At 41.1% G+C, this 12,739-nt stretch overlaps 1 protein-coding gene across 1 annotated transcript; it reads left to right on the plus strand.

Annotated features, from left to right (window-relative positions):
* Positions 1-6,848: 6,848 nt before the first annotated feature.
* Positions 6,849-7,622, plus strand: LOC136488114 (uncharacterized). The gene has a single exon (XM_066485146.1). It carries the CDS (start codon positions 6,849-6,851, stop codon positions 7,620-7,622), a length of 774 nt encoding a protein of 257 aa, XP_066341243.1.
* Positions 7,623-12,739: the final 5,117 nt, after the last annotated feature.

The raw sequence follows: 12,739 nt of genomic DNA on the forward strand, positions 1-12,739 counted from the left end.
GGATGCACCGAAATCCGTCATCTCCCAAGTTCAATCGGTGATCAGGGGAAAAAAATATCAGCCGATAGAATCCAAAATTTCCTAGATATCCCGTTTACCGGCTAGGCCTGAATTTTTTCCTCTATCGTCTGGAATGTTCATATTTTTAAAATTTTGTCATCCAAATAAATGCCAAAGCCCATCCAATACTCCTGTCGCTGCCCTCCTCATTGAATAAGCAATTGATAATATGTTTTATTTAGTTTTTTATGTTAAGTGGTTTAGAAATGATCTATGTGCTTTCCTGAACAAAATGAGTCATTTTTTGTCTAAATTTTTTCTGAAATTTTATTTCTATCGCCGATAAATTTCCGATATATCCGATATTCCTGTTTATTGGTGACCACCGAGATTTTTAAAATACCGGTAGAGAAAACCTTGGGTGATCTGAGGCAGCTCCAGACCCTGGATGTTAGACACACCTCCATAAAAACTTTGCCAGTAACCTCACCAAGTTACAGAATCTGCAGTACCTCCTGTTGGTTTGATCTCCCAACCATAGTGGCCCAACGGCCACTTGGGCCTTGATCTCGCGCCCTGATCGGGGGCGCCCAGTCCATCTATGGCTGGCGGGCCCCCGTCACACTACGCATTAAATAGAAGTGAGGGTCAGCGGCTCTCTGTACGAGGTTCGCCTGAGCCGTACGCCCCACCTAGAAACCCTACTCCGATCTAACAGAGGGGCGCAGCCAGTGACGGGAAGCACCGCCGCCGTCACTGCACTGCGCCACCACGGTCTTCACTGCGTCGCTCTCTTCACCGACCGTCGCAGCCTAGCGTAGAACTTCACCGATGAACCTGATGGCCGGATCCCCTACTCAATGGATGGTCAGTGCCTAACCCTAGCTCTTCCTCTCCCTCTCTGTCCCTCTCCGTTCACACCATTACTACGAGAAACCCAATGAAACCCCACTGGATCCACTCCTAGATGGTCCCAAAGTATCTAACAATGGCATCAGAGCCGGTTTCCCTAGACGTGGATCTTGTCAGGGGCGAGAAAACGATTAGAAAAGAAAAGATAGGTTAGATCCGGTTCGGATCGAAAGAAAAGAATTACAAAGGGTTCATCGAACCCCAAACCCTAATCGGGTGAAGAAACGGGGAAAGAAGGGGTTTCGATTTCTAAAAGTATTCGAACCCTAACCCTAACCCGCGTGGGGAAGAAGAACAGACTCTAACTCTAGCTGGGTGAAGACGGAAGGGGCTCGGCTTCAAGACCGCTTGATCCGAACCCTAAACCCGTGACCAGATCTCGAGGCAAAGAAAAGAAGAAAGAAAAGAAAGAGAAACGAACTTCGGTTCGGTGAAAATGAAACCCTAACCCTAAATGAACACAGAGAGAAGGACAGATTGGAAGGGGTTTTCTCCTACCTGGGGATCCCCTGCGCCGTCACCACCGCCTGCCGTCGCACTGGACGCCGCGCGGGGAAGTGGAACACCGCCGACCGTCGTGGTCACGCCGCCATGCGGCCACGTCTCGGGCTCGGCGGTAAAGGGCACCACCACAAAGCCGCTCGACGACGGCGCGCTCAGCCTTGGGCGAGCGCGCGCGTCGGCGAGGGGCCCCATAGCGGCGCCGCCATCTCTCCTCCCAGTCGCCATGGGCGGCTACCTCTTGCTCGATGCGGGGCTAGAATAGAGGAGAAAGGGAGGGAGATAGATAGGCTGGCCGGCTGGAGACTCGCAGCGGAGGCGGCGGCGCCACCTCCTCGCAGTTGCCGGCGGCCACCGCCACTTTTTTTCCTCCGCCGCAGCCGCTCCGTTCGGTGGAGAGAGAGGAAAGGAAGAAGAGAATGGACTAGGGTTTGGGGAGGGGCGACTGGCGGGCGGGGTTTTGATCCCGCGGAAGTCACGCATGGCCGTCCGATCAAAATGAATGGCCACGATTCGCCGGGCTAAATGAGGCCCAGGCAGGAAGACGAATTCCCGGCCCAGGCCCAGGTTGCGGCCTGGGCACGGGGGAGAGCAGCGCACGCGGCTGGGCTGCTGGGCCGCACGCGCGGGCAGGCCTTCGGGCCGAGCAGGCTTCAGGCCGGCCGGATTACTGCTGCTGTAGGCTGGGCCAGAAGAATAGTAAATGATGTTTTGAAGTTTATTTATTTTCAGAAGCATATTTGAATGAATTTTGATCAATTTGAAGGTTTAAATTTCTGGTAAAATTGCACCAACGTGTTAGATTTTTCAGAGAGTAGAAAAGTACAGTAAAATGCTTCTAAAAAGTATATAAAGAAATTTTGTCAAGTTTCCGCTGCAAAGTTAAAGATGTTGTCTTCTTATTAAATTCAAACCAACGGGAGAATTTAATTTGAAGACCAGTTATAGTTATTCGGTAAATGATGAAAAGTTTATCCTCCAGTTAAAATTGGAACCAACTGGAAAATTTTTAATTGGAGGAATAGTCGGTTGATAGTTAAGATAAATTTTAATATTGTTATTTTCTGACCAACGTTGATGATAACAATATTATAAGTTTATTTATGAGTTTAAGTTTAAAGTTAAATTATGGTATTGTTATTTTCTGACCAACGTTGATGATAACAATATTATAATTTTATGAGTTTTATGTTTAAAGTTTAAATCTCTGATGAATTTTGCATCAAAGTGACCAATTTTTCAGAGAAAAGATAAAGATCAAGGAATGCTCTTAAGCTAGAGAAATGTATTTTTATGTTTCCGCTGCAATGAAGTTGATTGCTTCTAATTAAATTCGAACCAACGGGAGAATTTAATTTTGAGGAGTAGTTCTATGTTTTCAAGATTATTGAATTTCTATACGTTAATTCCATTTCTGCCCAACGGTGATGTGGAATTAATGTAGAAGAATGGTGTTTTATTCTATTTCTGCCCAACGGTGATATAGAATAGTACATAAAGATTTCAAAGTTTAATGAGCATTATTGTTGAATATATTTTTTTCAGACAAAAGACCTCCATGCTTTCATTCTTGAAGGCAGTAAGAGAAATGAGCTGGGTACTTATGACTCAGATGATGAAATGCCTAAGGGCAAGTTATGTATGAAAGAATGTCATTGTTTAAGAAACGGTGTTCTCTTTAAAGAATGGCTTCAAAAGAAAAGAATTCTAGGATATTGATCCAAGAAAAGAGATAGATCAATGAGAGTCTTCATTGAGAAATGTCTTTTATGTACTCTCTATGAAGAAGAATTTATTTTCAGTTTCACTTATGAGAGTTGTAAAAGTCATATACATGTTTAATTTGACTAACATTGGATTACACATGTGTGTTAAAGAATATTCGGATTTATTTCTGAATTTGATGATTGAACACGAGCCAATCCTGGCAATTATGTCTGTTCAAGAGAATTATCTCGCATGGCGGGAAAAAGTTTGTGATTGTACCCGCATGGCGGGAAAAGTTTGAGAAAATACCCGCATGGCGGGGTAAAGTTGGCATAGTACATATGTTAACCAATCCTGCATGGCGGGAGAGTTTGGCATAGTAGTTATCCCGCATGGCGGGAGGAGGATGTGATGATTCATGTGCTCTAAAGAAATATCCCGCACATGGAGAGAAGTTTGGGATAGCTCTTATGCTATTCTAATATTTACCGTACACTCTGATTGTGTCATGGTCATAAGTACTCAATGAGTTTGAGAACAAAAGAAAGTTGCATGTGAACCAAAAGATAAGAATGATATGCAAGTGTGACTTGCAGAAGTATTGATAATAATAGACTATGTTGAGTTTTGAAGTGTAATGAGGAAAATGTACTCCCATACGAATTTTGTTTGCATGATGTAATCATGTGGATGAAGTAAGTAATCAAAGTTTCCTTATTCACAAGAGTTCTGAATGTTTCGAAATTGTGGTAGAAAAGTTCATACCACATTTTGAGGGGAAGAAATGTAAGATTAATTAAGAAAGATAATTAAGAAAGATACTTCCCCATACTTCAGATAATGCAATGCATACTATGCATTGAAGGTAAAAGTAATCTATAAAAGATGAATGTGATCGTTGAAGGAGTAAGACGGTCATAATAACGATACCCCTAAAGTAAAGAAATAGCTAAATTCCTGGACCTTTTACAGTCCCGATAGGAAGATAGCATAGTCGACTAGTATTCATACTGGACGAGTCTCAAAGTTATTAAGGCGGTGCTTAAAGCACCATTCGAGTTTTGAAAGATTAAACCCAAAATAAGAAATTTGAAGATACACCATCTTTAAAGAAGATGGAGTAATCTGGGGGAGCATGGTATGTAGATACCTAAAGCTTGAATAGAAGTGGGATTACATATCCACTACAGTGTTTTAGAGCAACAAATTGCTTAATACATGTTGATGTTGTATGACATACTTAAAGAAGATGAATAAGTAAATAAGGATCTTATAATACAGGAGGCTATAGAACAATTGCCTTTTGGCAATGAAGAGTAACAATAGCCCCATATGAAAGAAGTGCCACGAGGCCCCAAAAGGTCTCAAAGAATAAGAAAATCAGATATTTCTTTTGACTAAGAAGTCAATGTTAAGAAAGAAATTCAAATAGAGGATAATTCCACCTCATTTGAAAAAGCCATGAGAGGCGTTCACTCATCTAAATGGCAAGAAGCAAAGGAAGATGAAATGAAATCGATAAATACCAACGATGTTTGGGACTTATAAGTAATTCCCAATGGAGCCAACACAATAGGCTGTAATGGGTCTACAAGACAAATGTGACTCCAAAGGAAATATGAAAAGCTATAAAGCGCCACTTCTGGCGAAATGATTTACACAAAGAGAAGGAATAGATTATAATAAGCTTGCAAGGATTCTTTTAGAATCATAATGGTATTAGTGGCACATTACGATTTATAGTTACATCAGAAGGATGTAAAGACACATTCCTCAACAAGGGATTTGTATGGAAAAATTTACATGGCATAACTCAAAAGGTTTTGTCGTGGAAGGAAAAGAACGTAAAGGGATGTTGCCTAAAGAAATCCATTTATGGATTAAAGCAAGCTTCAAGACAGTGGTTCTTGAAGTTTGACAGTACAATAAGAAAGTTTGGGGTTTTAAAGAGAATGTAGAGGACAATTGTATTTATGCAAAGTTTAAACATGGGAAATTTATTTTCCTAATCCTGCATGTGGGTAGCACCTTACTCGCTAGTAGTGGTGTTAATCTACTGTTGGAGAAGAAGCAGTTCTTGTCCTCAAGTTTCAATGAGAATGGTCTTGGTAAAGCATCATTCGTTCCAGGAATTGGAACTTACCGAGATAAAAGGAAAAGGGGTATTAGAACTATCTTAAGTGTATACTTAGAGAAGATTCTAAAGAAATAAAGTATATATGTGAATAAACCTGCGCCTGTTCCTATAGTCAAGGGTAATAGTTTTTGGAACTTTCAGTGTTCCAAGAATAAATGTGAGATCGATCAAATGGACGTCCTATATGCTTCAGCTGTTGGAAGCTTACTGAATGCTTATAAGCAAGAACTTACCCTTACACAGTTTATGTATCCGGGATATTTTTGGCAGAAGTCCAGTCCATATATAGATCACTGGAATAGAGTTGAGAATGTTTTATAATTGTGCAAAGATTTATAGGCCTCATGGTGAGTAAGAAAGAATAAGTACTCTCAAATAGTTGTGGGTACAAAAGTTAAATTTTGGCGAGATGTTTAGTGAAACCCACATAGTAGCTAACACTCGCAGTTGGAGTTTTATTGTGGAAAAGCTCCAAAGAAACAGTTGTGGTGTCATCAAAGATGCATACCCATGGTATAGCTTGTTATGAGGCTTAAGGACAGGCGAAATGGTTAAAGGAACTTACACCCGGAATTGATAATGGTATACGACAGCAATAACCATTTAAGAAGTTCGCTCCTATAACAACGGGTCAAGTGTGCTGCGAAACACATTGACGTTAAAGTTATACGTTGTGAAGGAGAAAATCCAGAATCATACTAAAAGTATTGAGCATATAAGTAACAAGCAAGTGCTTGCGGATCCACGTACAAAAGGCTTACCACCCAGTGTGTTTGGAGAACACACAGTCGACATGGGTTTATGGTATAGCCTATGATTTCCGGACAATAAAGGGCCCAAAGTTAAAGAATCTGTTTCAGAACAGAGACGTGTATTGTAGCTGTTAAATCTATCGGCGATTGACCATGACGATGAAGCATGCTCTATGCACTAATCTGTGATGGAACAAATAAAAGTGAAAGGGATTAAAGTCAAAGTTTAAAGTTAAAGTATGAGTTGAGATCAAGGGGGAGAATGTTGGTTTGATCTCCCAACCATAGTGGCCCAACGGCCACTTGGGCCTTGACCTCGCGCCCTGATCGGGGGCGCCCAGTCCATCTATGGCTGGCGGGCCTCCGTCACACTGCGCATTAAATAGAGGTGAGGGTCGGCGGCTCTCTGTACGAGGTTCGCCTGAGCCGTACGCCCCACCTAGAAACCCTACTCCGATCTAACAGAGGGGCGCAGCCAGTGACGGGAAGCACCGCCGCCGCCACTGCACTGCGCCACCACAGTCTTCACTGCGTCACTCTCTTCACCGACCATCGCTGCCTAGCGCAGAACTTCACCGATGAACCTGATGGCCGGATCCCCTACTCAATGGATGGTCAGTGCCTAACCCTAGCTCTTCCTCTCCCTCTTTGTCCCTCTCTGTTCACACCATTACTACGAGAAACCCAATGAAACCCCACTGGATCCACTCCTAGATGGTCCCAAAGTATCTAACACCTCCAGCAACACCTCCCCAGCAGACCACGGACCATCAACACAACATCTTCCATTGTCTCGGTTGTCAGATTCCTGCAGAGTTCGTCACCTAGTTGGTGTCAAGATGCCTACCGGGACTCGGAAATTGACAGCTTTGCACACTCTTGGTGTGGTCAACGTCAGTGCTTCAGGAACAAAGTCCATTCTGGAAGATCTCAAAAATATCACACAAGTGTCTGGCATCAACAAGAGCGAGAAGCTTTTCTCTGCAATATCAGTTCTTGTCCATTTGGAATCCCTGTCGGTGTGGCTCGACAAGGACAGTCAAGGTTGCTTGGATGATATTTCCCTTCGTTTGAAGAGCTTGGGGAGCCTTAAACTGCATGGGCTTGGAGACAAGTTGCCAGAATGGAGCGGCAAGCACCTTACCAAGCTCACAAAGATAGATCTGGAGATGACCACAGTAATGAAACAGCCAGAAGAAACTGGAACAACGGAAAATGCCTCCTCGCAGGGAAAGAAAGGTGTCATGATGTTGCTCGGCATGCTCCCAGAATTGTGTATTCTGCGTATTTGTGCCAAGCAGTTTCAAGATGGAGAGCTCATTGTTAAAGTCATCAAGAATGCAATTGAGGATAACAGTTTTGAAAAGGTCAAGGTCCTCGAGATTGCTTGCGGCTCCAGCGCAAAGGTTAGTTTTGGGAACAAAGCCATGAAAAAGCTTGAGCAGCTTAAGATTGACTGCTCCATTGGGTCCAAATACGAGTTTGCTGGCCTTGAGCATCTACCTGAGCTCAAGGAAGTTTGGCTAAAGGGTTCATACGATGACGCACTTAAGCAAGATCTGCAGAGCCAGCTCGACAAACACGAAAAGAGACCTGTTCTAAAACTGGAGTAACTTTTCATCAGCCTCTAGATGCAATTATGCACTTCATGTACCATGTTCCATTAACTTTTTCTGTGTTTATCAAATTCTAAAAATTGTACTAGGTGCCGAAGGGTCCTCCTGTTATGACCAGTATTAGTGTAGATAGCTAGCCGACCTACGGGTGCATTAGACTCGTCTTTTTTTTGATCAAATTAGACTCGTCTTGGTTGGGAAGGAGACCAAACAGGAGGGAGATACTGACAAAAGAGAGAATGAGAGGCTACGATTAGAGGAAGTGAGGGACACACCACCCCCCCCCCCCCCCCCCCTTCTCATTTGTCCTTGTGCTCTATCTATAACTAGCAAGGTAGCTCGCGCAAATACCACGGGTAGCTAGTTTTTTCACTTTGTAATATTTGGAGCTTTTTACTTGGAAAATAACTTTTTTTGGCAAATAGTTATGTTATTGTTTTATTGTGATATCACCGCAGGTTGGTGGCATAAAACGATGGTGAAAATGTGTCACCAACCGGCGGTGAAGATCATTTTCACCAACGGTTTGTATTACGAATTGGTGGTGATAACCATGGTGCAGCATAGTAAAACTAATTACATTTTTAAGTCAAGATAGATGAAAACGAATTTTATATCAGAGTTGTAGGTTTCCATGAGATTGACAGCTTTGTAGTTGATGATTTTTCCATTTGAAACCATTTATAGTTCAAAATTTTTGCTTGAAGTTCTCACATTTTGAATTTTTTCGAATTCTACAAACTATCTCAAATCGAAAAAGAACCAATACCAAATTTGTAGATAAGGACTACAACTTTATGATCCTAAAATTATGTTTCAAGTTCTCACAATTTGAAATTCAAAATTTTCAAACTTTCTTGGATGGGAAAACGACCGAAACCAAAGTTGTTGTTCTCGATGAGTAATATAACTTTGTAGTTGATGCTTTTTTTATTTGAAATTATTTGCAGTCCTAAATTATGTTTCCAGTTCTCATAATTTTAAATTCAAAATTTTCGAACGACATTGGATAGTGAGCCGACGAAAACCTAAGTTGTAGTACTCGATGATATCTACATCTTCCCGATTCAATTATTTTTCATTTGAATTCGCTTAGAGTAACAAATATTAATTTAAAAATTCAGAAAAGTGAATACAAGGGGAATGTATATGCCCTTTAGAAATAAGTGACTTTGGCGTGGAGTAGTCAGAGGAGCACACATGAGGCCATAGGTGGTTGGAATCCCTCCAACGCGCAGCGTGTGAAGGATCCTGTGACTTATTGGTATTGGTGGGGGCTTTTCATGGGTTTTAAAATAAATTGCTATTTTTTGCCTAATTTTTTTTATTTTTGGAAAACCCCCATGACCTTGGGTTAGCAAAAAGCTAACCGACAATGGTAACCTATTATCACTGCCAGTTGCATCAACAACTTTCACCATCGAGGGGCCAAAACCGGCAATAATATGTAGAGAGAAACACACTTTCGTATAGGTTCCCGATTGGTCCCCAGTGTTGCTAGGCCATTAACGGTGTTATTGCCCCGACGAGGATGTGGTGTAACTCTAGGTAACATCATGGTGTTAAGCATTCGCATTAATAATCATCACTAAATCATAAGCATCTCCAAGAGTTTCCAAGAATTTCTTTCTAAAACCATGCAGTTTTTCAACTTGCCAAAAAGTGTTGAGAGGAATAAATAAGACCATCTCCAATATTTTCACTAATTTGCTCCTAAAATATAGAAGATAATTTTACATCCGGAATCCTATTTCTAAATTAACCTAACCACTTTTATATATTTTTTTCTCTTGTACATTTGCATCAGAAACCCTTTCCTACTGTTTATTCTTTCCTACATCCTTCCACATTTAGAGCAACTCCAAGAGTTCTCAAAACACTCTCCCAATTCTTTGATTTTTGGCGAGTTTGAAAAAATTCATCTCTAACAGCTCCCAATCCTACGTCCCAATCTTTTAGCACCTGGAAAAAAAAAAATACCCAACATGCGCATATATCCGCGCAGGCTCCGACCTCCCAATCGATGGCCTCGTCCCCACCGTGCAACACTGCATCGAGCACGCTGCGGATGTCATACTGGCGGCGGCTGTTCACAGGAGAACGGCCACGTCGATTTCTCCAACCTCTCGGTCAAGCTGGCCACGGACATCATCGGGCAGGCGGCGTTCGGCGTGAATTTTAGCCTCACGGCGAGCGGTCCTGGCGGCGAGGCCGCAGAGTTCATCAGGGAGCACGTCCACTCCACGACCTCCCTGAAGACGGACCTGTCTGCGCCTGCTCTCCGTAGTGGTCGGCCTCGTCACGCCCGCGCTGCAGGGACCGGTACGGCAGCTGCTGAGCTATGTCGCCGGATCCAGTTCGAGTCCGCGTCGCCTTCGGCAGGCCGTCGGTATCCGCCGACCGCGAGAAGGCCGACCCCACACCAGCCTTCCCCACGACTGCCACCGCCACCGCCGGCACTCAGGAAGCTTTTCTGTAGCTTCTTCTAACGAAGAAGATGATGATATTACAAAATTGCCACTGAACGCTTGGAAAGTTTCATACGGATTTAGATTTTTGATATTTTGGGATTATTTTTTTTAGAAACTGTTGGAGAAGCCCATCTTTTTTACTCCCAATTAGTTTTGGTGACTTAGAAAACTCAACGATCTTGCGAGATATATTTTGGGAACTCTTCGAGACGCTCTTAGATTGGCCGACCAACAACGCGCATGGTAGATTTTTTTCCGAGTGTCAAAAGATTGGGAGGTGAGATTGGGAACACTTGGAGATGAATTTTTTTCTATTCTTGCCAAAAATCCTAGATTGAGAGATTTTATTGGGAACTCCTGGAGATGCTCTTAGAGTTCCCAAAACTCCTAGAGATGCTCTTAGAGTTCCCAATAGTTTTTTCCCAAAATCATGGTGTTTTCCAACTCGTCAAAGGAATAAATAAGATCATCTCCAATAGTTTCCAATAATCCACTCCTCAAATATAGAAGACAATTTAACATCAAAAATCATATACTATTTCTAAATTATCCTAACCACTTTTATTTATTCTTTCTTTCTTGTTCATTTGCAACGGAAACTCTTTCCTACTCTTTATTCTTTTCCACACCCTTCCACCTTTAGATCGACCAATGGATACGCGTGTGGTAGACGCGCGGATATATCTGTGCGATCGGTTTATTTTTTCCAAGCGCCGAAAGATTGGGAGGTGGGATTGAGAACGGTTGGATATGGGTTTTTCCATTCTTGCCAAAAATTCTAGATTGGGAGGCTTTAGTGGAAACTGTTGGAGATGCTCTTAGCATAAGCATGTTTGGGGCATACAAATTTTTCTTTGAAAAATAATTATGCATATGTGATGATGATAATAATATAGAAGTCAAACACTATTCAACTAGGTCAAACTTATTTTTGGAGAAAAATAATTTAAATATTATTTAATGTCAATAAAATGAAAGCAATTCTAATTTAGAATTCACATGATTCAAAAACATTGGTTCACCTAAATACATTGTTATAACCAAGTCTCCTAAATGCACACTATCACATGTATGTTGTAACTAAAAACGAACACCTTATTTATATCAAATAATAAAGAGGCAAAATTTCTGTCAATTTTAGATTTTCGTCCAACCTAATCATCGTGTTCCTGTTGTATTCACGTTCTTTTTCTCTGTTTCCGTCTCTGTTTCTACCCCGCTGCTTTCTCTTTTTTTTCTTCTACCGTTTCTAGGTGGGTTCCGTACGTGCGGGTCTCGATGAAAGTGGCGCCCCCACCCCCACGGTGATTTCCCGTAACTGTTTTTTGTCGTTGTCATCCTTTCCGTGTTTTTTTTGTAAGGATAAAGTAACTCTGGTTTACTTATAAAAATAGATAAAGAATAAATACAATATTAGGGTCTTTGAAACTTTATCCTTACTTAGTAAATAAATATTTCTATTACTAAGTTGTTAGTTTTAAATAGAAATAAATTATTATTATGACATGAATAGGCTGATGTCTTAACTAATTATTAAACCGTAAACTAATCTTGAGCAATTTGACATCAAATCTAATCAAAACAAATGTTTCTTCATGTACCAAAGTATATGCACGTAGTATAAATTGCCTTGCCCTGCACCAGTACCATACGTCCTGTTTATAATAACACTTGTGACCTGATTATATTATTCAATTAACTAAACATTTAGGATAATTAAGGTTGTAGCTTCATAATACACATAAAGCAGTTAATTGAAGCTACTAATAAGCCATCCACGCTTCTTATATCAACTATAAGATAAGATAAAGACAATTACATCACATTAAGCTAAAGTAAACTTGAACTTAATTAACCTACTTGGCTGATTCAACTAAATAAATGAGGAACTTAATAATTAATGCGCAAGTGTGTGGCAACGGGAGGGCAATCGAGAGTAGAATATAAGGACGATTAGTTACACTAGTATACCACAACGGCCTATTACTTGTTTTACTCATCTTAAAAAACACCTTTGTTTACGCATGTTTCACTTGAGCATATTGCATCACTGCATATTCTATATGTTCAATATATAGTGCTTGATTGATCAAATAAAGGTCTTTGGAGTTAAACCTGAAGAGGTCTAATGGTGACCATGTCTTGAAGAATTGAAGAATGCTAACTTTGTATAATACAAGTTAACAGGCAAGCTCCGGTTCATAACCTATTATTTTTCAAGCACATCTATTATGTTGTATTGTGCATTAAGTTTAGAGGAATTGGTTGAAACCCACCTGCATAAATACTTTAACAATGAGTCTTATTAGTATGACAGGATTCGTGTAGATGCCACGCTTAGGAATTTTTGGTAGTGAGTAACCTACTGTTGCTGACCATAAGGGTTATATTCTTATCACTAATATTGCTATCATATGGATTTGAGACGGATACTAAAATGGAGACTGGGCAGTAATATGGTTGGTTATGAATAGGGAAATAGAGCGAGGCTCTGAGTGCACTAGTCCTGCGTGTATCAATTGAGGACACAATCGAAGTTAGTGCTTTGGCCAAGTTTGAAAGTACAAAGCTCATACCTTCTTATGGGGTTGGCAAATCTATGTACCTTTCTTGAACTAAATTTTTGAACCTCTACACTCGCCC

This window comes from Miscanthus floridulus, chromosome 10 (assembly GCF_019320115.1).
Source record: "Miscanthus floridulus cultivar M001 chromosome 10, ASM1932011v1, whole genome shotgun sequence".
In the NCBI taxonomy this organism is placed as follows: domain Eukaryota; kingdom Viridiplantae; phylum Streptophyta; class Magnoliopsida; order Poales; family Poaceae; genus Miscanthus; species Miscanthus floridulus.